The 26,978-nt window shown below is 36.4% G+C and overlaps 2 protein-coding genes across 2 annotated transcripts in view; one reads left to right on the forward strand and one right to left on the reverse strand.

Moving 5' to 3' along the window:
• The window catches only part of LOC106872716 (uncharacterized), a 140,163-nt gene extending 133,023 nt beyond the window's left edge, over positions 1–7,140 (forward strand). Inside the window, exons 10-11 of the mRNA XM_014919794.2 lie at positions 1,693–1,797; positions 3,435–7,140. Coding sequence (XP_014775280.1) covers positions 1,693–1,797; positions 3,435–3,493 — 164 coding nt within the window. The 3' untranslated portion in view covers positions 3,494–7,140. The remainder of the gene's footprint in view (positions 1–1,692; positions 1,798–3,434) is intronic.
• A 2,702-nt stretch (positions 7,141–9,842) lies between these two features.
• LOC106872723 (PAT complex subunit CCDC47) overlaps positions 9,843–26,978 on the reverse strand; it is a 23,665-nt gene continuing 6,529 nt past the window's right edge. Inside the window, exons 4-14 of the mRNA XM_014919805.2 lie at positions 25,513–25,635; positions 24,691–24,865; positions 22,623–22,807; positions 19,940–20,041; positions 17,399–17,506; positions 16,143–16,225; positions 15,244–15,302; positions 14,219–14,328; positions 11,749–11,916; positions 10,608–10,655; positions 9,843–9,983 (exon numbers count right to left, since the gene is read on the reverse strand). Of these exons, the coding sequence (XP_014775291.1) occupies positions 9,966–9,983; positions 10,608–10,655; positions 11,749–11,916; positions 14,219–14,328; positions 15,244–15,302; positions 16,143–16,225; positions 17,399–17,506; positions 19,940–20,041; positions 22,623–22,807; positions 24,691–24,865; positions 25,513–25,635 (1,179 nt within the window). The 3' untranslated portion in view covers positions 9,843–9,965. The remainder of the gene's footprint in view (positions 9,984–10,607; positions 10,656–11,748; positions 11,917–14,218; positions 14,329–15,243; positions 15,303–16,142; positions 16,226–17,398; positions 17,507–19,939; positions 20,042–22,622; positions 22,808–24,690; positions 24,866–25,512; positions 25,636–26,978) is intronic.

Here is a 26,978-nt window from a genome sequence, read left to right on the forward strand (position 1 = left end):
AACCTTGGCCAAGTAATGAAACATAATGTTTGTTTTTTTTTCATAATTTCTTTTATATTTAGGTGTAATGTTACAAGAAACATTAAACTTCATTGTATACCATTGTTTCATTCTTTAGTGGGTGGTAGAAAGATAGATTTTTAGTTTGGACTTAAATTTCAAATGGGATTAACCATGATTTTTAATCCAGCTGAAAAATATGAGATTTTCACATATCTGTGACATGAAGTATTCCAGATTGCAAGGCAATGTGCTAAAGAGAATTGAGACATTGTTGGGGAAAAGTATATTTGGAACGGTAATGGCACATTGGCCCTTGCTCATACTGAAAACAAAAAGACTTGGAAGTGCTACTGAGAAGTTGTTGAATGAGGATAATTTATGGAGAGAAGTGGGGTTACCCCAAATAGACCCAACGGTGATACCAATCATTGAAGTTACCAGGCATTGATCATCATCATCTTCATTTAACATCCGTTTTCCATGCCGGCATGGTTTCTACGGCTGGTTGCCCTTCCTAATGCCAACCACCCTATGAGTGTAGTGGATACTTTTTACATGCCACTGGCACAGGTACCAGTTACACAACACCGACATTGGCCATGACTACGATTTCACTTGGCTTGACAGATCTACTCAAGCACGGTATATCGCCAAAGACCGCGATCACTTGTCACTACCTCCATAAGGCCCAACGTTTGGACAGTGTTTTTAACGTGCCAGTTAGGCAACACTGGCCTTGGCTTTGACTACAATTTCACTTGACTTGATGGGTCTCCTGGAGCACAGCATATCACCAAAGGTCTTGGTCACTTGTCATTGCCTCTGTGAGGCCCAACATTCAAAGATTATGTTTCACCACCTCGTCCCATGTCTTCCTGAGTCTACCTCTTCCACAGGTTCCCTCCACCATGCAGCTAAAATCAAATCTTGTTTTTGCATTTTGAAGTAACATAATTTTCCCTTGCTTACTTTCCTCTTTGTTGAGTCTTAAGAGTATTGGCCATGGAATGGTTCTTCTGTTTATTCTATAGAATTTTGTCTTTTTTGTGTGTGTATCCTTTCAGTTATCTTGTCATTATTGAAATATTTTCATTTAATATTTTTTTCTCTTTTACGCCGGACGAAATGCTTAGCAGTATTTTGCCTATCGTTACATTCTGAGTTCAATTCTGCCAAGGTCAACTTTGCATTTCACTCTTTCGGGGTCGATTAAATAAGTACCAGTTACACACTGGGGTCAATGTAATTGACTTAATCCCTTTGTCTGTCCTTGTTTGTCCCCTCTGTGTTTAGCCCCTTGTAGGCAATAAAGAAATAAGAACACATAGAATTAATTTTATGCTGACTCTTTTCCTTTATTGTTTTAAATATGTGGAGGTGCATAACGTAGTGGTTAGGACATTGCGTCCATAATCATGAGATTGTGGTTTCAATTCTCAGACTTGATGGTGCATTGTGCTCTTGAGTAAAATACTTTGTTTGTCATTGCTCCAGTCCACTCAGCTGTAAAGGAGTAACCCTGTGAAGGACTGGCATCCCTTACAGGTGGCATGTTGTGATCTTGATCATTTAAATGCCATGACCACCAGGTCCTATGAGTCCTAGGAGTTGAGACATTAATATCCAGGTGTTGTTTATGATGATGACGATTAACTATTTTTTACATATTTGTCTTTTTTTCTCTTCTAGATATTACAAAACGTGGCCATTTCCATGATGTATTTGAATTCCCACCTCCTGAGCCTTTTAGTGGGTGTGCAAAAACATACCCTAGTCGGAATTCAAGAAATGCTGGTAAGTCAACTAATACACATTCTTTGTGTGTGTGTGTGCGCGCGTTTGTGTGTGTGTGTGCGTGCTTGCGTGTGTTTGCTTCTAGCACCAAAAACTACTGTCTCCAACACCGGTCAGATATCCAGTCAGCCATGCCTACTTGTCTGTGTCCAAACAGCTGGACCCAGTTATCTCATTCTGACTTGTTGATGTAGAGTCATCCATTTCATTTGGAAAAAAAAAAACACCTAGATTTATTTTCAATTTTTGTCGTACTGGCCAATGCCAGTACCACTTGACTGGCACCCGTGCTGGTGGCACATAAAAAGCACCATTCAAACATGGTCGTTACCAGTGCTGCTTGACTGGCTCCGATGCAGGTGGCACATAAAAAGCACCCACTACACTCATGGAGTAGCTGGCGTTAGGAAGGGCATCCAGCTGTAGAAACCTCGCCAGATCAGATTGGAGCCTGGTGTAGCCATCTGGCTTGCCAGCCTTCAATCAAACCGTCCAATCCATGCCAGCATGGAAGGCGGACGTTTAATGATGATGGACATTATCTAGGTGCTGGCCACACAGCTGGAGTTTTTTAACAGCATAGTCTTTATATGTTGTCAGCATTTTTCGTTTGTCTTGGTTAAACACTACGGGGCATGTTTTCAGCTTGAAAAAAATGGTTCTGCTTGTAGTCTTGAAAAATTTCCTACACTTTGGATTACCCTAAAGACAACAATTAAAAGCTGCTGCATAAATTTTAGTTCAAAAAAGACCAAAAAACGAAAGATGGAGACTGGTGAGGGAACAACAGACAAGGTTTATAAGTTTCCCTCTCAGGAAATCTGGAAGACATTTTTGATGTTTCAAGCCTATGCTCATCCACAGAAAGGAATGAGGAGAGGAAAAAAAAATGTGTCTGGATTAACAATTGCATGTGTAGAATTTATATTCTTTTACTCATTTCAGTCATTTGACTGGGGCCATGCTAGAGCACTGCCTTTTAGTCAAAAGAAATTGACTCCTGGACTTATTCTTTATAAGCCCAGTACTTATTCTATCAAGCCCCTTTGCCAAACTGCTAAGTTACAGGGACATAAACACACCAACACCGGTTGTCAAGTAATGACAGTGGCGGGGTGTCAAACACAAAGACACTCACATAAGTATATACATACGTATACAACAGGCTTCTTTCAGTTTCTGTCTTCAAAATCTGCTCACAAGGTTTTGGTCAGCCCAAGACTATTCTAGAAGACACTTGCCCAAGGTGCTATGCAGTGGGACTGAACCTGGAGCCTTGTGGTTGAGAAGCAAGCTTCTTACCACAGTCACACCGCTGACCAGAACTCCATATTGGACAAGAAGTTTTTCTGTTCTAAATCTTTCTATCTAAGTCTTTAGCTTTTTGACTTAATATGTTGCAAAGTCCACCTTGACAGAATGCAAAAATGGATGAAATGCTGATAACCATTTTGCCAGCTCACTGCCTTAATCAATGATAATTGTTTTTCATTTTGACACAAGACTAGCAATTTTTTAGAGGGTGGGTAAATTGCATACATCAACCCCAACAGTTAACTGGTACCCAAAACATTGTTTCCAAATATTTACCAAATATTTATGTATAAATCTGACTAAAGTCCTTTTTTTTTTTCCAGCTGGAAGTCGCCGGGCTCCACCACCTCCCCCTCCCCCTCCAATTTCTGCGGTGCGATGAATACTGCCATGGCCTCTTTTACAACATGCAATATCTCAGCTCCAAAGCATCTCCATTCTGCTCCAGTTTCTCCATTCTCTTCCTTATGATATCACAGATGGATGGATGGACGGTGCTACTGCTGAGGATTCCAAGACTCCAGCATCAATCTACTTTATACTGTTGATAGCATATGTTGGATTTTGTTTGAGAAAATTCTACATACGAGGTTCTATGTGTATGTATATGTGTGTGTGTGTGTATGTATGTGCATGTGTGTGTTTGCGCGTTTCTATGCATGTCTCCGCCACTCTTTCTTACTTCCTAGTTTACGCCTAAAACCATTTCTTTTATTCTTTTTGTTACCTTCCCCTTCCCTATTCCCTTCTTTTTAATTTTCCAATCATAATTTCTAACCATGTTCTTCTAATGGAAATTTGCTACGGTGTAATGGGTTTCATCCTACATGACAGAACATAAGCTGCTATTCTACTTTATCTCTCTATCTATCTGCATACATTCATAAAAATGGAATAGATTCTATAACAATGTCGACTTCAAAAAAACAGCACCACCAGATGTTTGTTCTGGAAATGTGTGTTATTTTTTTTTCTTTTCATGTGGAGTAAATAGCATTTAATAATTTCTGACAAAAAAATAGTATAAAGAATACTTACTAATTGTACAAAAAAATTATATAAATGAATTGTGTTGCAAGGAATATATGAGTGTGTGTGTGTGCGTGTATATGTATGTATGTAAATATGTGTGTGTGTATATATATATATATATATATATATATATATATATAAACACACTTACATACATCTATCCACACACACACATGCACAGAGGAACATAAGCTCTTTTACCCCACGTAAGTAGCAATATAAAGAAATGAAATTGAAAGTGCACTTGGTATCTTTTAAAATATTTATTTACATTAGCTTAACCATTATCACACTTTTATGGTTTTTCAAAGTGACTTTTGAAAATTTTGAAATGGTTATGTAAAACAATCTTTTAAAAAATTCCTAGTACAATTTCTATTTTCTTTCTTTACACATGTACAAACTCTAGAGGGTAGTTACTCTTTTCTCTTTGAAATTACATAATGGAACTGGAATCCATTTCCATTTATATCTTCTTCCCTTTTGAGAAGAAATTTGTAACATGTTGATTATTTTTATCATCTTTGGTTCATTGTCGATAGTAATACTATACTGTCTTTTGTGAACACAGACATGAAATGACTGGGTGTATAAGATATTAAAGACTGCCAACTCATGGGTTGTGAGTTCAAAACTACTGCAGAGGTTTTAGTGTGTCTCTGGGTAAACAGGACACTTAATTCTACATCCCACTATTGAGAAGAAGTACAAAAACTCCTAAGGAAAACTAATTATCATAGAATGCAGTCTAGTACTCTATTTAAAAAGAGTATATTTTTCTTTCTCATTTACTTGCTTAAACTTGCTAAGCACCATTTCTGGGTGATGCCTTGTGGTCCTTGAAAGACATTACCTTCAGGTTTCCATTATTATTCAAACAACATGCTCATGTACAGTTATTTCTACATTTTTAACATGTATCAACCTTTATATATTCATTTTGTTGTAACCCTAGCTCTACTCGGGTGTTCAGCACCAAACAGTGATGTAATACAACTTCTAAAGATTTCCTTTAAAGAAAAACATATTTTGATGAACTGAAACTGTCATTTGTGGACAGGAGGCGTGGGGTGGGGTAACATCACTTTTTTTTTTTTAATCCTAAGTGAGTGAGGCAACAGCTTGAATTATGAAGATGGAATATTCCATTTGGTATGTGCATTTAAATAATGTATTTGAACTGAAATGGTGAAGAAAGGTAAGGTGCTCAGCTAATGGATTTTGTTTATTTGTTAGTGAGAATGTTTCCATAAAAATCTTAGATCTTTTCCTCCCCACTTGTTCTGCACTTCCATCCAGCTTTTATTGCTTCTTGCCTCATGAGATACTTCACATATACAAAATCATGTGCATGTGTGTATATATACATACATACATACACACACACAGGGGCATGCATTTCATTGTGCCTACAAAGACAAGGATATTACTTTGCAACTAACTGAACTGGAAATGTGTGCTTCACATGAAACCATTATTTAAAATGTATCTCATGATTTGATAGTACTGAAGCAGTTGATGAAAACTTATCTACACCATTTTATTCTAGCAATTTATTTCTCATTTCCTTTTGTTCTTCATCTTATGTCGAGGGACGATTAGTCCTTGTTTTGTTTCCTTTTCCAAAAAAGAAACTATGAAAATGCATATTTTAAAATACTTTTTAGAGATTTATTATACGTTCTGACACGAATCCAAATATATCCAGTGGGAGCACTTTTGATGCTTTCATTGAAACTTTTAATAGAAATCATCATCCAAAAAGACAAAAAACTTGCTTTTCCTGTAAATATAAATTGTATATCTTTCTGGTTATGAAATCACAATTCCACGGTTGTTTATAAAAAAAAAAATAATAATAATAATAGTGGTTCTTCAGCTTTGTAAATTGTTTTTAGATTTTCCTCATGTTTGCTTCCTATTCCTCTTGTTCTTTCTTTGAATATACTTTCAAGAGCTTTTGTTTTATGTGTGCATGGATGTATCCATATATGAGTGTATATATGTGTGTGTTTATATATATATACACACACACACATGCATATATGTGTTTATGTATATATGCATGCATGCATAGCTTGTATTTGTATGTTAAGGAAACCAAGTGTAACTGATCTGCGTCTTTAAATCCCTACAAGCCCCCAACTCCTACCCAACCACCCTCAATGTTAAAAAAAAAATCTATCTAGTATTAAAAAAATACAACAAAACGTCTTTCATTCACAAATTCCACATTTACCAGTAATAGCAATAATATTTTTCGAAAGATTGAATAATTGAAATAATTTAAGTTGTTACTGTCGTATTTATTCCTTACACAATGTGTATGGATGCATATATGCCTGTATGTGTGTATCTGTACTAAAGTGTAGGAGTTTACTTAATGTGTGTCAAAGCTGCCCACTACATTATCAATGTTGACCAAATGGCTATATACCAGCTGTCCCTCCTCCCTTAATAATAGATGCGTGCTTGTTGAATAGTTCAATTTCTACTGACAAATATATTAGTATATATATTTGATCAGTCAAATTCCCTTGTAATCGTATATTATGTTGGCAGTGGCTGGGGTACCTTGAATTAGTCGTTAGTTATGACAACAGGGAAACTTATCTAATAATTTGAATAGCATGTCTGTGTATTAAGAAGAAAAAAATTATCAAACAACCGAAATATGCATCTTATGTAAAATTTGTTACTATCATTGACCTTAAAAAAAGCCTGCAGTTCAGACAGTGGTGACTTCATATGAAACAAAATTAAAAAATTGCAATTGCTTGCTCTCATTTGTCCTCACATTGTTTCAAATTCAATCACTGTCACTGCTGCCATCATTCTTATTGACATGCACTAGCTATAAGTTCAATAGAAACTAATTGACGTGTGCAATGTCTAACATGCAAGACAATTTTCTTCAAAAACCAAAAATCCTTTGAGTAATTGACTCCAAGAGGAAAATTTCTCTTCTGTTTTGAATAAAAACAAATCTTTATCATTGTTGTTGTTGTTTTCTATTCATTATTAATTTTCATTGTATCATGTGTTTTTATAGCTTTTTTTTAAAAAATCAGACATGGGTCATCAACGGTCACCCTGGTTTTGTCAGTGAACAGAACACAACTCATGTCATGTACATTTGAGCCCACTGAAGCCTCAAACTCCAGTGAGGAGGCAGTTTCAGAGATTCTCGCATGGAAGCCATGGCCCTGAGGATGCGATTTCTGGTGGGTTTTCAGTACATGAGGAAGTCCGGAGGCAGTGAAAATGGCTTTGGTTGTTTGTCCAGGTTTCCCATGTAACTTGCAGCCAATATTTCTTAAATCCCTAACTGTCACTGTCTTGGAGGTCCCAGAATCAGATCATTTCTTCCTTGGCATTCATATGGCTAAATAATTCATTACATCAATAAATATTATTATTATTTTCTGTTAAATATATACTCAATGTATATCATTACCTTCCATTTTCTGGAAAAATAAATATCTAGATGGGCTATTTTCATTCAAAAGCAACCCACAAAACTGAAGAATCTGAAATAAAAATGGACGTTAGACAGAAAAATGAAAACATTGTTGCCATAGTGTGTAAACCAGCTGGGAAATTGATTCACAGAAAAATCAACAAATCCTAAATTTCACTCCTAGGCTATTAGCATGGTTCTGGGTGTATATTTGTCCCCTACCACAACTTGACAACTGGTGTTTGTGTGGTTATGTCCCTGCCACTGAGCAGTTCAGAAAAGAGACTAATAGAATAAGTAACAAGGTTGATTTTTTTTGACTAAAATTCAAGACAGTGCCCCAGCCTAACTGCAGTCTTAATGTCTGAAACAAGTGAAAAATAAAGATATTTCTTTCCTATTATCACAGACCACTTATTATTCATTCTTCATTAAGCATCCCTCAGAACAGGCTAATTTTACTTTACATGGAAGCTTAATAAGATTTCACTGCTTCTAATGTTTGTGCAGTTTTCAATCCCACAACATGGTGTCTGCTTAAATTTTATTTAATACAGCTTTGGTCAAAACCTGCACACCTTATGAGCTTCTTTGAAAGCTGTATAGAAACTATCTGATTTATTTCCTGTACTTTGTAATTCAAACTACCTTCTGAAGGGCACGTGGCTTAGTGTATTTGGCTCAAGATCGTTAGGTTGTGAGTTCAATTCATAACAATGCATTGTCCTTGAGCAAGACACTTTATTTCATGTTGCTCCAGTCCACTCTACTGGCAAAAATGAGTAGTACTTGTATTTCAAAAGGCCAGCCTTGTTACACTCTGTATCACACTGAATCTCCCCTGAAACTACATATAATGTATCTGTGGAGTGCTCAGCCATATGATTGTTAATTTCACGAGCTAGCTGTTCCATTGATCAAATCAACTGGAATTCAAAGTCCCAGCCTTGTCACACTTATTCTACCTGAAAATTACATTAACCCTTAACTGTTCAGATTACTCTGTTTAAATATGATGGTTATTTATTCAAATTTAGTATTAACCATGCATTATCTCATAGCTTTGTAATTTTGTTTTTTTTATTTTTAGAAAATAGGGTTGAAGTGAGCAGCTGAATATGACCAGTTTGAATGTAAAACGGGTAGAATATTTGGGCTGGATATGGCCAGTTTAAATGCTGATGGATTAAGAATACTCAGCTACTTTGCCAGTTGTTTAGTTGATCAAACAACTAGACACTCATAGACCAAAATGAGTATGAATGCCCTCCATCATCATGTTGTTCTACAACCCATACAGTAGTCCTCAGCATAAAGCTGTTCCTAAGGACAGTAGGTCTTAAACTCTTCTGTTATGACTTGGAGGTCTGTAAAAACAGGAAATGAGGATTGAGGCATAGTGGACCCCTATCGAGATGTTAAATTCAACACTGCAGTTATCACTATCTACACATCTGTACTTGGCTTGTACAACATTCATAACCATTCATCTATCCTAATTTCCTCAGAAACCCCAGATTACAAAGCATGTAACTTGTCGAGGGTCTTCTCCAGATTAACAAATGCTAGATACCTCTGCAATTATTTTAGTTTTCAATTCACAGGAGCATATCTTGTATATTTTGCACACATTTGTTCTCTCCAGTTCAAAATTTACTACAATGACTTTGGAACAGTCTGACACTTATCAGATTTCTTCAAACAATCTAAGAATTTAAATTATTAAACATGGCACCTTGGGCAAGTGTCTTCTATAGCTTCAGACTGACCAAGACCTTGTGAGTGGATTTGGTGTCTGTCCCCATCACACTTGACAACCGATGTTGGTGTGTTTATGTCCCCATGACTGAGCAGTTCGGCAAAGTAGACCGAAAGAATAAGCAATAGGCTTAAAAAAAAAGTCTTGGTCATTTTGTTCAACCAAAAACCCTTCAAGGCAGTGATCCAGCATGGCCAGTCAAATGACCGAAACAAATAAAACAAACAAAAACACACACAACATGCAGAAAAGGCAAACATTTCTTATTGTATTACATATACAAAATTTCAAAACTGGGAGTAGTGGCTTGGCTGGGAGTAGGGGAATGTTTTGTTATTGTTGTTGTTCTTAAGGAATTAAATAGATAAATATTAGGTAAAAATCAAGCTTTTGTTTCTTTCTTTTTCACTTGTTTTCTTTTTCTTTTTTAATAAGAATTTGGAAAATTTTTTCAGTCAAAAAATAAACAAAATAAGAACATATGGCATTTTTAAATTCATTCTGAATAGTTGGCTATAATTTAGTGAATGCAAAAAACTTAATTTCAAAGAATTACAAATTGTCCATAGCGTTTTACATCTTTCAGATGAGATTTCAAATGTTTCAAGAAAGTGTCATCCTCTGTAAAAGAAAAAAAAAAACCATTAATTAATTAATGAAATGGTATTTGATAGAATATGTAATTTTTATTATTAGCCTTGTTCTATCAACAAAGACCGGGCTTTTGAATCACTGTGTCCTGTTTTATACAATAATAATTTTTACTTGGGCTAGTATCTTCTATTTTAGCTCCAAGCCAACCAAAGCTTTGAGTGGATTTGGTAGATGGAAACTGTGTGTGTGTGTGTGTGTGTGAGAGAGAGAGAGAGAGAGAAAGAGAGAGTGAGAGAGAGAGAGAGAGAGAGAGAAGGAAAGTGTTTGTGTGTCCTTGTCTTTACACAGTATGATAATTGTAAATGAGTGTCACTGACATAAGCAATGCCAATCACTTCCAATATTCTGTGTAAACATATCTGACCATAGGGAAATACTACCTTACTTGGAAACAAGTGAGGGTTGGTGAAAAGAACATCCAGCAATAGAAAGTTTGCCCTGAACTCCATCCCCACAAAATATGGACCTTTAAACAATGATGATGTAGTTTTGGGAAAGTACTGGACAAAGTGCTTAGAGCAGTGTCTGATAAGTAAGAGGAGATAAGAGAGATAGATGAGGTAAACGAGAAAAAAAGAAGAGACTGCATACCTTCATTTTTGGTTGTTTCTTTTTCAGATCTCTTTTATTTTCCCGTTCCTATAATACAAAACAAATATGAGGTTAAAAAAAAAAAAGAAGAGTCGCTAGATGTTAGTGAAGGATTAAAATATTCAAAGAATAGCAGCAGTTTTGAGATATTATCTTAAGCATGCATCCTCATAATTGACAACAGAAAAAGTAGCAGCAAAGCTTTCTCATTATTACATTATAGTTAAACTACACTGAAATCTTTTAATGCAATGAAAAGAACCCAGTGGAACACAGAAACAAGATCCAGAGCTGTATCACCACCACAGTATAATTGCTGCTGTTGTACAAGAACCAATAGCATGCATGAGATAAATAAGAACATGACTGCTCAAGCGTGATCATTGCCAGAGCAGCTGTCTGACTTCTGTGCTAGTGGCACGTAAATAGCACCATTTGAGCGTGATCGTTACCAGCGTCGCCTTACTGGCACTTGTGCTGGTGGCACATGAAAAGACATTCGAGTGAGGTCGTTGCCAGTGCCGTTGGACTGGCTCCCGTGCAGGTGGCACGTAAAAAACACCTTTTTGAGCGTGGCCATTGCCAGTACCGTGTGACTGGCCCTTGTGCCGGTGGCATGTAAAAGCACCCACTACACTCTCGGAGTGGTTGGCGTTAGGAAGGGCATGCAGCTGTAAAAGCCCTGCCAGATCAGATTGGAGCCTGGTGCAGCCATCTGGTCCACCAGTCCTCAGTCAAATCGTCCAACCCATGCTAGCGTGGAAAGCGGACGTTAAACGACGATGATGATGATGATTTCAAAAATGTGATTATTTTTAGAATGACAGTGTAGGGAAGATATGAAAAGCTAGATCTGGCTAGTTTGAACATAGAACAGGTAAAATAATTTAGCCAGATATGGCCAGTCTAAACGCTAAAAAGAAATTTTGATGTTAAAAGCAGAAAAATTGCAACAAAAATCCAAATAATCTGGAACTGTGATATCAGATTATTTGGGTTTTTGTCAACTTCAATACCTCACAGTAGATTTGATTTTAAATTTACGCCATTGGCTCAAAATATTAGATATCCAGAAGCTGTTTATCATGTTTGAGCAATTGTTTTGCTTTATACTTTACTTAGAACAAGGGCCAACACTCACCTCCCACTTTCGAGTCTTATCAGGATCATCTTCATTCATTATCTTTTCTTTTTCTGCCCTTCGTTTCTCTTCTCTTCTCTGTTGTGCAGCTTCCTGGCGCTGAGCATGGGCAGCTTTTAGAAATGCTTCTTCAGCTTTTTGTCGGTTCCTTTCAGCCTTTTGACGAGCCTATTTACAATAAATAGACAGATAGTAAGAACTTTATTTTTTTTCTTTTCAATTTACATGGAAGAATTTATAATGACAGTATCAATCTTTGCAATACAATAATGATGTAGAAAATTAATATTCAGTTTATAAGAGTCAACAAATAAAAAAACTATTCTCAAACTCAGCAACACAGCTTTGTTATGATTCTACAAAGTATATTACTGATAAGTTAGTGATAGTATCTAAGAGAACTGGATTGAAAATAAAACGGAAGAGGTGCATCTGACATGAGATGACATATAGACAAAATCTTACTTCTGCTCATAAAGTAAGATTTACTCAATTTAATCTTCTAAATGCATAAAATTTTGAAGAGCAGAGTTTAAATTTTTCTCAGAGGTCGTTACCAGTGCCGCTGGACTGGCTCCTGTGCAGGTGGCACGTAAAATACACCATTTTGAGCGTGGCCGTCGCCAGTACCGCCTGACTGGCCTTCATGCTGGTAGCACATAAAAGTACCCACTACACTCTCGGAGTGGTTGGCGTTAGGAAGGGCATGCAGCTGTAAAAGCTCTGCCAGATCAGATTGGAGCCTGGTGTAGCCATTTGGTTCACCAGTCCTCAGTCAAATCGTCCAACCCATGCTAGCATGGAAAGCGGACGTTAAACGAAGATATGGTGGTTGCTGTCTGTTTTCTTCTGACATCTTTTACATTTTTTAAAGTGTAAAATCAAGATTACAACAAAGAAAAAAAAAACCCTCTTTATTTGTTCAAGTTGTGCTCTCAAGCAGGATTCTCTGCCAGACTGATTGGTTATCATGGTTTAAGATTAAATACATTAAGAATCAACATCAATGAAAAAAAAAAATGTTCTGTAGTTAAGGAAGAACAAAGAAATCTGAAATTTTAGACAAGAAATGAGAAGTTGTGATATTCACGTGTTTTCTGAGGTGATTTAAGCATGAAAAGAATTTAACCAAAATGGACGATGGGCATCTCTTAATGAAGGTTTGAAATATTCAAGAAACAGCAGCAGTTTTGTGATGTTATCTTAAACATGCATCCTCATTATTATTATGAAACAACAACATGAAAAATATCAGCAAGGCTTTCTAGTTATTACATTAGCTTCATTATAGTTTAACTACACTGAAATCTTTTAATGCAACAAAGAAAACCTAACTACAGCCCAGCCAGATCCAATGCCATGTTGTTACCATACTGTGTTTGTTGCTGTTGTATAAGAACCAAACTTCATTCCTACACACAACCTCTCCATATGCTGTGCTAAAATCTAAATACTGGACAGAAGATTCCAGCACATATAAATCAATTCCTAGAAGAAACAATCAACCAAACATACAAAACTGTACAAATATCAATATATATATATATATATATATACTACATATGTGGGAAATTCTGTTTGTGGAGTTGTTAGCTAACTTCTCCGACATTGTTTTATTGATTTTGATGAAACTTGACACGGAGTAGAACTCGTGTCTGGAAACCTCATAGGGTTCTCAGATTGTTGAAAAAAAAAAAATCGATAATACGGTCCCTGGAAGGGATACTTATATATATCTAATATATTTTATTTTAAAAGCCAAGAGAAATAACCCATTCATTTTCCTAAATTATTTAGGTATAAATCAAATTGAGTATGCTTATTTCTTAGTATTTGAACTGTTAGAGTTATTTTCGCAATTTATCCAGTACAACCCTTAAACAACTAAATAGTATTTTCCTAAACAATAGATCCACTTATTTCGGTTAGTGACTTATTCACGAATATACCAACACTAGTGCTGCTGAGGGTAATATTCTCTGGGAATGCACAGAAGCCCTTTTCAGAGTTATTTACTTTGAATTGTTATTATCTCATATCTGATTAGCCTGTTATTACGTAACATGCTTCACGATTTTAGTATGCATACCTTATTAGTATTTCCTCCTATGTTCTATATACTCTGGGAACGCATTAAAGCCCTTTTTGGGGCTACTTTATTTGAATTCTTAATATCGGGTAATTAATTTCATGTTATTATATAACTGACTTCACAATTTGGGCATTCATAACTTATTGGAAATTCCTAAAACAAGATCCTGTGTAAGACAGTTCGGTATTCTCTGCAAATGCACAAAAACCGTTTTAAGGGCTACATACTTTGTATTGTTGTTACTGGATTAGCAAAACAATTATGAGAACAGAACCAAGGGATAAGCCCTGCTTTCCTGGGAATTACTGGGTACATCAGCTAGTATATATATACATACATAGATACATATATACACATATGAAATATTCAAAAACTTACATCTTTACTAAGTTGCATTCGACTGACTTTGTCAATACAGTGAAATATCATTTGCATCAGAGGTTTCATAGATTCCATGTCAGCTGTATTTGTATGACCTCGGCCAGGTACTGCAATAGGTTAAAAGAAGAAACAACTGATTACACTATATGTTTATAACAGAGTAACAACATATGTTAACAGCATAGTTATTGCTGAACCAACATAGAAGCCTGTTGAGGCAGATGTTCTATGGCTGACTACCCTTCTTGCCAACCCTCACTTGTTTCTAAACTAGGTAATGTTTCTCCATGGCTGGACATGTTTTTTATGGAAGACGGGAAAAGAAGAACATTGCCTTTGTGGCATCTTGAAAAAGCGTCTTCTACTGAACTGAACAAAACCCTGTGAGAAAATCAGAAGTATAAACTACAAAAACACCCCTTATACATGTGTCAGTGCATGTGACTAAGTTTGTATTTCCTCTCATTTTCACATGTGTTCACTGGTTGTAAACAATGGCCTCACTGACAGTGTAGTTTGCTTGCCATTCACCATGAAAGCATGTTTGGACCTCTCAATATATTGCACAATTTTTGTAAACAAAAGGCCATTTATTTCCAGTTCCATGAGACCATGTCTAGATTGATTGTTGTTTCATAGACTGGGAAATTATTAGTTTGTTTGGAAACAGTTCAGATTTGGTATCAGGAGGGGCATTTGATTGTAGAAAACTTTACTCAATGTACCCCCATCATCTGCCACAAACAAGCATGGCAAAGTAGACATTAGAATGATGATGATAAAAAGGGGGTTTCTTTTCAGTTTCAATTTATCAAACTCACTCACAAGGCTTTGGTTGACCCAGAGCTACAGTAAAGACACTTGCACACTGGGACTGAACCTGAAACCACATGGGAGTGAAGTGAACTTCTTAACTACACAGCTATGCCTGTATGGTATTGTTTGCTAAAGTATACATAGTAAAATGTACCATGAAATAAAAATGAAAAATACATAAATTTATGTCAAATAAAACAACATACCATTGAAACAAAATATTATCACTGGTCTTGATGCAGGCATCTTCTGTGGTACTGATTCACTGCAACAACAAAACAATAAATCCATCAGGTTTATTCTTGGAAATATCATCAATTATTTTCTTACAATTATGATCATCAATACTGCTTAATTAGTTTTCCAACTAACAACTGGTATAATATAAACTATTGGAGCACTAAGAGCACCATTCGAGCATGATCGTTGCCAGAGCAGCTGTCTGGCTTCCGTGCCAGTGGCACGTAAATAGCACCATTTGAGCGTGATCGTTACCAGCGTCGCCTTACTGGCACTTGTGCTGGTGGCACATGAAAAGACATTCGAGTGAGGTCATTGCCAGTGCTGCTGGACTGGCTCCTGTGCAGGTGGCACATAAAAAACACCATTTGAGTGTGGCCGTTGCCAGTACTGCCTGACTGGCCTTCATGCCGGTGGCACGTAAAAGCACCCACTACACTCTCGGAGTGGTTGGCGTTAGGAAGGGCATCCAGCTGTAGAAACTCTACCAAATCAGATTGGAGCCTGGTGCAGCCATCTGGTTCACCAATCCACAGTCAAATCGTCCAACCCATGCTAGCATGGAAAGCGGACGTTAAACAATGATGATGAATACTGCTTAATCAGTTTTCCAACTAACAACTGGTATAACAAACTATATAGTGCATTTATGAATACCTTTTCTACCACTATGTACAGAAGTCATCCACCTGATATGTAAGTAAACCTGCACGCACACCTCCGATCACTTGCCATATCTTTTCTCCTTTTCCACCACTACCACCACCTTCATCATACTCTAACTCGGTGTATTCATCTATTTCCCATCAATCACACAATTTTTCCTCTTCTGAAAACAATGAAAAAAAGGATCCATTTAACTTACTCCTGATTTTTGGGTCCTGAGTACATGTCTGAGAAATGTATATATTCTACAAGTCCTTCGTATTTTGTCAGTATGTGATAAACCTACAAACAAAAGCAAACTTTATAATTAATAAGTAAACATAAGAGAATGCAGACTTAAATTATATAGTAAACACAGGTAAAAATGTTTTGCTAAAGACAATCAGTAAACAGATATATAATATTGTTTTGTTCATTCAGTCTTGTTATATAAATTATGATAATGACCCATGTAACAATGACATAATTGCTAACACATTTTGAATAAAAGCAATTGTCTGCAATAGGCTTTGTGCATGCGTATGAATATATACAATAGTCATGAGGCATCTGTTTCTGTCACTGTCACTGGCTGACATGTGCTGAAATGATCAGAGATTTCTTCCTTCAACAATTTAGCATTCAAAATTTGCCAAAATGTAATGCATTTGACATTTTGATGATGTGACTGTTTAATTTTAAAAATGACAATGTAGGGTAGGTGTGAGAGGTCAGATCCAGCTGGTTCGAGAATCAAACAGGAAGACTATTAGGGCCAGATAAGGCTGATTTAAATGCTAAAGGGTTAATAGAAAGCCTGTTTATAACAGGTAACATTTCCTGCGTTTAGAAGTGAATCAAAATCCAGATGTTAACTGGAAGCAAAAATCCATGGTGTGTGAATGCCTGTGTGTTATGGTTGTTATTGAACCCAAGATCAGATCTGATCAAGCAGACATTCTCATCATGTCCACTTTTCCATGCTTGCATTGGTCAGAAGGAGATTATTGAGGCAGATTTTCTGCAGTCAGACACCCTTCTCACCACCAACTCATTTGTTTCGGAGCAATGTATTCTTTCCCCCATAGCCAGACATGTTTATGCAGGATGTTGGGAACAAGGGACACTGCTTGCACGATAGCAGCACTCATTTACAACTATCACATGAAGTCTTGACTTCATGTGATAGTTGTAACAAACAAAAACTCACACATATGATGGGCTTTGTGTGTGTGTGTGTGTGTGTGTGCATGCATGTATATGATAGGCTTCTTTCAGTTTCCATCTTCAAAATCTACTCACACAGTATGATTGTCCTGGGGATATCGTGGCAGACACTTTCTCAAAATGTCATGCAGTGAGACTGAACCCCCAATCACATGGTTGGGAAGCAAACACCTTAACCACACAAACTTCAAAAAAGACAAAACATTTCCTTTCTGCTAGAATTCATTAAAAAATTTTAGGAAACTTTACCCGTTTGTCTATGACAGCAGATGTGGCTTCTCCAATTTCACTTAAAATCTGATAACTTGATGGCAAATCAAATTTTTCAGCATTTTTCTTTTCAGTGCAAAACTGACTCTAAAAAAATAAAAGTGTAATAAATAAATGAATAAAGAAAGAAATAAGTAATTATTTTCCTCTTACACAGCAAAAAAGGTTTCTTCTCGAAGCTAAAACAACTAACTCACATAAATTACAAATTTATTCAATAAGTTAAATTTTGTGGAATGGAAATCGTTTCTGAAACTTCATCTCACAACTAATTATTGTAGTATCCTTTGCTGCCATTCTTTCACATTTTGTCCATTTTTTTTCATGCTAGCATAGAAATACCAATGATTGAGGTATCAGTTTATAGCTGGACACTCATCCTGTTGCTTAGGATTAGCTATTTTCCAAGTAAGGATCTTCTTACTTCACACATCTGATGAAGGCACAAACCAACAGGTGACTTGTTGATAGAGGAACTAACATGACCACTTGTATGTAGCTCAGTGACTTTCAGAGACGCACAAATGTAACCACAAAGACTTACACATTTACACACACACACACACATAAATATTTTTGGTGAAACACTACAAATTTTATGTATACACATTAATGAATCACTAAATCATCCATTAATTTGGATGATGAAAACATAATAGAGAAGCAAGTCCGAACGAACAGAGCCAAAGTTTGAACCAGTCTTAACAGAGGAGGAAACAGAAATTGCCAAAACTGACGTCAGTATTAAGAATTGTCATTCAGCATTTTTTGGAAGATTAAGGACCCTGTTGATGTATATGTTTACATTTATGTGCATTGATTACAGCATTAGAGTATTTTAGCTCTTATTTCTAGCAATGTAGGTGTTTCTAACACCCTAGTCACATTTAGTGACAATTATAATTCTCCTTTTTGGTGAAACATTGCAAATTCCTGTTTATATTAATTTTATAAATATATATATATATATGTATACGTATAAAGTCTGTCATACCAGCCATGACGAAGGGAAATAGCCCTGAAACTCGAGTCGCCTTTATATATTTATATATTTGATCCTTTATATTGAACACTCAATATTTCATCTACATTCAATACTTTATTTCATGGTGCCATCCATTTTTATTTTATTTTATATTGTATATCATATTATATATTGTATATTCCATATTCTATACCCCACATTAGTTCTGCAGGAATATAAATAAAACATAAAAAACAGACAGTGTTGGAACTCTTTTAAGCAAAATAATATATTCCTCTATACACAATCATACAAAAAAAAAACCTTTTTTGTATTTATTTTTACTCGCATATATATATATATATGTATATATATATATATATACACACATATATATAGAAACTTTAAGTTATAGAAAATATGTGTGACATATTTCAGCCTCTAAAACCAAATTCACTGTAGTTATTCTTTTACTCTTTTACTTGTTTCAGTCATTTTGACTGCGGCCATGCTGGAGCTCCGCCTTTAGTTGAACAAATTGACCCCAGGACTTAATCTTTGTAAGCTTAGTACTTGTTGTATTGGTCTCTTTTGCCAAACTGCTAAGTTACAGGGATGTAAACACACCAATATCAGTTGTCAAGCGATGGTGGGGGGACAAACACACACACACAAATATAAACATCTAGAGAGAGTGAGAGAGAGAGAAAGAGAATGTAAGCATAAAGAATGCAATTAATGTAAGCAACAAAGACTGATTCAATTCTTGAAAGCACATCACTTACTTTTCTTCAGCCTATCCAGATATATTCCATTCATGCTTCACAAAATGTTTATCATTATGCAAATATCCAAGTTTAGAGAAAGTATCTTCTACATTCAAACATAAATAAATAACAGCTTTTTTTTTTTTTTTTTGTATTTGACTATAAGCTCTATTGATAATACAATCACAACCATTTTATTATATCTTTTAATTTTGCCAAACTACAACAGATTTCAGCTTCTCAATATTACTGCTGCTTTATTTTTTTTTGACAAGCTCTTATTTCTAATTTTTGAAATCTTATAATCTTGTTCTCATCAAGAGGTCTAATATAGTCAGGGCATTCATGATTAAGAGTTTTACTAATTATACAGTTTTAAATTACTATATGATAATTCTCTCATTTGATGTGAAGGTGCATGGCCCAGTAGTTAGAGTGTTGCACTTACAATTTCAAGATCATGGTTTCAATTCTTGGACAGGTGGTGTATTGCATTCTTGAGCAAAACACTTCATTTCGTGTCACTCTGCAACCGCTTCAAGATCTGATATGTGGCACACCATGCACCTGCACAGGCAATGTTGATTTGATGGAGAGAGTGAGCCAAGGTACAGAACAAATATTTGACCATTATAAACAAAATTATTTTGCTCCAGCATGGCCACAGTCAAAATGACTGAAACAAGTAAAAGAGTAAGTAGTTGCAGAACCCTCATCTGTTGTTTACAATAAGAGTCCACCAATAATAATTGTGCTTTATAGAAATAAAATAAACAGTTAAATACTTACTAAGTCATACATGTCTCGATGTAACTTGGCACAAACTTTTTTCTGGGCAACACAGCAGACAAATTTATCCATTGTGTTTGGTTCCATGTCTACTGTAACAACCTAAGTGAGATTTAGAACAACTTGAAATTAAAATGAAAGATATTTTGTAATAAATAACTTTAAAAATATACCAACAATAAAGATATGTGCAACTAGTTAATATATTAACAGATACATTGAGAATTTATTTTAGTATCAATAACTATTGTCTTTATTGTTGTAAAGCAGTCTTTTGCCACTGTTGTATCTGTCTTTTCACAACGGTTGTTGCTCTGACATATCGTTATATTCCAAAGTCGTCAATAACATGGTTCTATCTGGCACTGTACAACCCCCAGTTGTACAGTAGTACTATTTTCGTCAAAGGGATGGATCGTTATAATGTCCACTCAGTATCACAGTATAATTTCTATGTCAGAACAGACATGGCTATCAACACAGTATACCCATACTCTCGACCTTTTCTACGTTGACCAGCTACTGGTCTATTTATAATGGCTGGATACTATCACTTTTACCAGGAGGGGTGTACAGTTTCACTATACAACATTTATTGCAACAATAAAAAGATATTGATTTCATTTGATTAAGACTAAGACCAACTTAGATAAGATAAAGTCATTTGAACTAATCTTAGATAGTAAAATAGTGAAGATGGAGGGCTTCTTACAATGTGAAAAGGAAAAAGTTTAATAACCTTTATGTATTTCAAGCACAAACTCCCATCATCAGAAGTAAACAGTCAAGAAATGTTTTATCATCATCACCACCATCATTTAACATCCATTCTCCATGCCGGCATGGGCTGGATGGTTTGACAGGAGCTGGCCAGCCAGAGAGCTGTCCTGGCACCATTTGTCTGTTTCCGCATGGTTTTTATGGCTGGATGCCCTTCTAACACCAACCACTTTACAGAGTGTGTTGGGGTGCTTTTTATATGGCACCAGCAAGAGTGCTTTTAGATGACACTGACAAAAGTGCTTATTATGTGGTGCCAGCACAAGTACATGGTGCTGGCATGAGTGTGTTTTATGTGGTGCCGGTACAACTGCATTTTATGTTGCGCAGGCACAGGTTGTAAAGGACTTTGGTGAACATGGCTAGTTCTGTATAGACAAACATTTCTTAACTGTTTAATTCTGAAGATGGGCCTTTGTGACTGAAATATATCATCATTACTATTTAACATCTGTGTTCTATGCTGGCATAAGTTGGATGGTTTATAGGTTCTGATGGATCCAAAAACTGCACCATGCTACAGTGTCTGCTTTAGTATGGTTTCTACAGCGGGATACCCTACTTAATACTAATCCTTTTACAGCATGTACTGGGTGCTTTTTTTGTGTCATTGGAACTAGTGAGATCAGCTTGCGAAGCTATAAAACCCAGTGGGATGAGATGGGGTATTTATGAGAGAAGATGAGGGGTTAAAGTATGAAAGAAGGGGAGGAGGGGCAAGCAGGTTCTTGTAAAAGAGCTACATGATTACTCATCTTCAAGAGTGAGAATGGTCAGTTGGAGATGCAAGTCAAGGTGGCTCCTCAAGGTATGAGGTGAGTAGAAGAGCATTAGGCCAGAAGAATTAAGAAAAAGGGGGTGGGTTGCAAGAGATGAGGGATGGGAGGTGGGCAACAACTTTAAAGATTGGGTAGGATTGAAGAGTGGATGTAGGGAATGATGGATGACCAATGATACATGAGTTGTGGAAAGTGCAGGGATGTAGAATGGAGAGAGAGTGAGAGAGGGAGAGGCAGGTGCAAAGCATGAGGGGAGATAATTTGATAATTTAGTGGAGATAGGGTGCTGAATCACAAGCATGTGGGTGAGGAGAACACTAATGGATGAATGGCTAAGTGAAATGGTTCTAGGTAGCAAGAAAAGTAGGATGGTTTCAAGGGGGGAGGGAGTTGCAGTGACAAAGATGATGGGTAAGAGGAGATATCTGGAGGAGATTGGATGAGGTGCCCATTTGTGCATATACACACAGACATAGTGCTTCCAGAAGTTAGTTTTGTAGAGGTGGGCAGGTCTTCTCCAGAGCCTTACACCCCCAGATAACTCAATCCTTTGTTATCTTCTCCATCAAACATTTTTCTTTTTGCATTGTAAAAGGTTTCCATTTTTATTATCATCATCATCATTTAACGTCCGTTTTCCATGCTGGCATGGGTTGGACAATTTGACAGGAGCTGCCCAGATTCTAATTGTCTGTTGTGGCATGGTTTCCACAGTTGGATACCCTTCCTAACGCCAACCACTTAAAGTGTGCTGGGTGCTTTTTACATTCCACCAGGATGGGTATGCTTACACACCACTGGCACAAGTGTATTCCATGTGGCACCAGCATGCTTCAAGCAAACTACAATGCTCTTCTTCCCTTAGATAATTACTGGGTTTTCTTCCCAACTGAAACCAAAATGTAAGACAGACCAGCATGTAGCTTTAACCCAAAATATTTAGTTAAGGGCTCTGGCCAACTTATCAAAAAAAAAAATTAAATAAAATAAAAAATTTTTTTTAAACTCACCAGGAAGGAAAAAAATACACTTTTAGACTTAAGAAACACAAAATGAATTTGTTAAATAAAATTTCTCGTGTGTAATGGACATTCTGAATCTGAACAACTTTATGTTTTACTCACAATTTGATCTGATGAAGGTTTCAAAGCTCGAGCGATAGTATTAACTAAATCTTGTCGTTTGATGAACTTTAATTCAACTAGCATTCCCTCAACATAGACACGACCACTGCACCAAAGAACATAAACATTCTCTGATTCTTTGAGCAACATTCCTGACTGAGCATCTTTGGTAGCTCCATCGTCCCCTGTAAAAGAAAAAAAAAAAGAAAAAAAGCTTGGAAAAATGGACAATAAAACAATGATATTGATGATGAAACAGGGAAAAGATGAGAAAGTCTATTTTTCATTTTAAAAAACTTTTCAGCTCTTCTGGATAAGGCTGTAACTGAAGGAGCATGACTTTCCCATTCCCCCAGCAGTTTGGTGATTCATTTATAAATCCCAGAGCTTCACAATGATTACAAGGAATATTCATGTCACCAATGTTCTAACTTTCAACCATATGCTTACAAATCTTTTGACAGTGTCTCATTTTCATTTCCTATTCTATTTTAAGCACATTATTTTATCTGCTGTAAATATTCACTGTATTCTCTTTAATTCATATTTCCCCTTCCATGCTGCTGCTCCCATGCTTGTTCTAGTGATTCAACTCTCTGCTTCTCTTTACAACATTGCCTCTACCATCCCATTCTTTCTCTTGTTAGCATACCTCATCTGTTATCCATATTTTATAAACAAATATCAATTTTCAAGTGAGCAGACGATAAATAATTGCACTTACATGCATGCATTAAGTGATAGGCGATATAAAAATTTAGTTCAATAAAAAGAAAAAACTACACTTTTCACTAATCACCACCATTACCATCATTATAGTTTTCAGTAACAAAGCTCAGGATAAGTTTGCCAACCAAGATTATTTTCATTTCATTTCAGTTCTTTCAGGTGTTTCTATCTACTTTTCCTGCTGTCGATGTATTGATCGATTCCGACAATACAAAGTTCAAATAACAAATTAAACCTAAAAATATAACATTCACAGCTATTTTGCTAAGTTATTTCACTATCATTGAAAAATGTATCTTTTAATCTATAAGTTTTTATTATATTTAATATAAACCTTCTTTCCACCATCCACCCATCAATGTATTTGTCAATGTGAATAGATAGATAAATAGATTGACAAATAGAAGATATAAAAAAACTGAACATTAAAATGTTATTTTCTTGTCAGTCACAATAATATATGATGTCTAAAATTTCCTTACCCTAGACGCTTTATATTTCTCTCTCCCTCTATCTTCAACAAACTTTTTAACCCCGTAATTCTCATGTCATCACTTCTCTCTCTTTACCTCTCACTTGCACTAACCATGCGACAGTGTAATGCATCAGCTGGCATAGCATCTCTCACTTTTAATATAACTGCCCGCCCCTCTCTATCTGCATTTCTTTAACTTCACTACACAACATCACATCTCTGCCAAACATTGTACTACTTTCTTTCTCTCTATTTCTCCCTTCCACTCACTTTTTAACAACATAACTATTACTTTCCCCCTACCCCACATCATTAAGACTTCTCTTTCTCTCTTTTTTTTTCTCGCTCTTCGCAGCTCCCTTCAACCATCCACATAATGGTGTAACGCTCGACGACTGGCACCCATGCCAACGTCGTCTCCTTCATTGGACACGAAACTCGGCTTGCGAAGACCTGTTGGGGCAAGCGAAAGCGAAATCGTCATGGCACCTTAGCCCAGCGTCGCCTTCCTGGCACTTGTGCCGGTGGCATGTGGAAAGACATTCGAGCAAGATCATTGCCAGTGCTGCTGGACTGGCTCTTGTGCAGGTGGCATGTAAAATACACCATTTTGAGTGTGGCCGTTGTCAGAACTGCCTGACTGGCCTTCGTGCCGGCGGCACATAAAAGCATCCACTACACTCTAGGAGTGGTTGGCGTTAGGAAAGGCATCCAGCTGTAGAAACTCTGCCAAATCAGATTGGAGCCTGGTGTAGCCATCTGGTTCACCAGTCCTCAGTCAAATCGTCCAACCCATGCTAGCATGGAAAGTGGACATTAAACAATGATGATAATAATAATAATGTTGAATGGGTCCCAACTTACCAACAATGTAAAAATTTGAATATAGCAGTTCTTTATGTCCATTTAGCCAAGCTTGAGCCAATTTGTGGTTTTTTGATTTTCCAGCCAGAAAGTTCAAGAAATATGCACAAAGCCCACCCAACATCAACATCTCCATATAAAAACTGTCCCAGTTGGTGTGTAAATGGTAAGGTATCTGAAAATAAAATATCAAATCACAGTAATTAAACATCGTTATAACAATAGTCGGCTTTCAAAAAATCTCATTAGGACTTGTAATTCCACTATGCCTATTCTAAATAATTCTTGACATTTCAAATACTATGAATGGTCTTACTGGAAGAAAACTACAAAATCAAAAGTTTGTACAAGATCTAAGATTTGTTTGTTTGACAAAACATTTATGGCATGCAAGCAATTATAATATCTGGTAGTTGTAGCAGAATTAATAACATGGCTGTGTGGTTAGGAAGCTTGCTTTACAACCACATAGTTTTAGGTTCAAACCCACTGTGCAACACCTCGCACAAGTGTCGTCTAATATAGTCCTGAGCTGATCAATGTCTTGTAAGTGAATAAGGTAGATGGAAACTGTGGAAGCTTGTCATGTGTATATGTCCGTGATGCATATCTATGTTGTCGCCGGCACCGCTGCTTGACAACTGGTGTTGGTTTGTTTACACCTCCAAAATTTAGCAGTTCAGCAAAAAAGATACCAAATAAATAACAGACTTAAAGTAAGTACTGAGGCTGATTTGTTCAACTAAAGCTCTCGAATGTGGTGCCCCAGCATGGCCACAGTCTAATGACTGAAACAAGTAAAAGAAATATATGTATATTTACATTTGGAATAGTGAGTCCAGGAGATGCTTCATGTGATTTGCCTTTGCCAAAATTACGTTCCTTATCATCAAATCCTTCAAATTCTTCATCATCATTCAAATAATCATTCTCATCATCTTCCGTCTGAAAAGAATGGAGAAAAAAAATCATGAAAAAGCCCAGGTCACATCAACATATATCATATACCTGACTAGAAACTGAATATTTACAAACTCAAAAAATTTGTTAATATAACCATAAGGGTGGTTTTTTTTTTTTTGGAAACCCTGTGGATACTGGTGCCATGTAAAAAGCACCTGTGCCAGCACTATGTAAAGAGCACTTGTGCTGGCGCCTTGTAAAGAACACCAATTCCAGCCCCACTTTAAGAGCACCCATGCCGGAACCACATTTAAAGCACCCACTACACTCTGTAAAGTGGTTGGCTTGCCAGATCCAGTCAAACCGTCCAACCCATGCCGGCATGGAAAACAGACATTAAATGACAATGACAGCGAAATTAAATGATCTGCATTTGATAATCTATACCATCCTCATTTTTTAGCAGCTGTTTTTCCATGCTGGTATGGGTTGGACAGGTTGTCATGATCTGTGCTATCTTGCACTGAGCAACAAAGAAAGCCAACCAACTTTTCGTTGTGTACATCTAACGCATGCTGATTGGTTGCACTTTATCTTGCCATCAGCACAAGAGAGAATATCTATATAAAGAGGACCAAAGAGTCTCCTTGACTTTATATCAGTTCTTGATTGAAGTTACTCCCTTCTTAGATAGGTATACAGAAGACCTAGATCTTCTTATAGCTGAATTTGCTAAAGAATTAAAGAAAAAATTCCAAACGTAAAAAGAAAGCTTAAAATAAATTAGCAAAGACAAACATTTATTGAGCAAGAAAGATGAGAAGGCGGCAAGCTAGCAGAAACGTTAGCATGCTGGGCGAAATGCTTAGCGGTATTTCGTCAGCCACTACGTTCTGAGTTCAAATTCCGCCAAGGTCGACTTTGCCTTTCATCCTTTTGGGGGTCGATTAAATAAATACCAGTTATACACTGGAGTCGATATAATCGACTTAATCCATTTGTCTGTCCTTGTTTGTCCCCTCTGTGTGTAGTCCCTTGTGGGCAGTAAAGAAATAAGAAAGATGACAACTTTACTTCTTGGGAAAATGCACAAAAACCTAAAAATGAAATGAACATGCTCCACTGCTATGTTAGTGCGCATACATTATAACACACAAATAAGCTACTCTGCAACAATATATTCCAGTATTTTCAACTCTTATGCATATCTCACACAAATATAACATCTACTTATGGATTTAGAATAGTAGGATAAGCAGATGTGCTTCAAGAGGACACACCTTGGATTTTAAGCTTAGCCTGGTGTAGCCATCTGGTTCACCAGTCCTCAGTCAAATCATCCAACCCATGCTAGCATGGAAGGCGGATGTTAAATGATGATATAT

This window comes from Octopus bimaculoides, chromosome 1 (assembly GCF_001194135.2).
Source record: "Octopus bimaculoides isolate UCB-OBI-ISO-001 chromosome 1, ASM119413v2, whole genome shotgun sequence".
NCBI classification, from domain to species: Eukaryota; Metazoa; Mollusca; class Cephalopoda; order Octopoda; family Octopodidae; genus Octopus; species Octopus bimaculoides.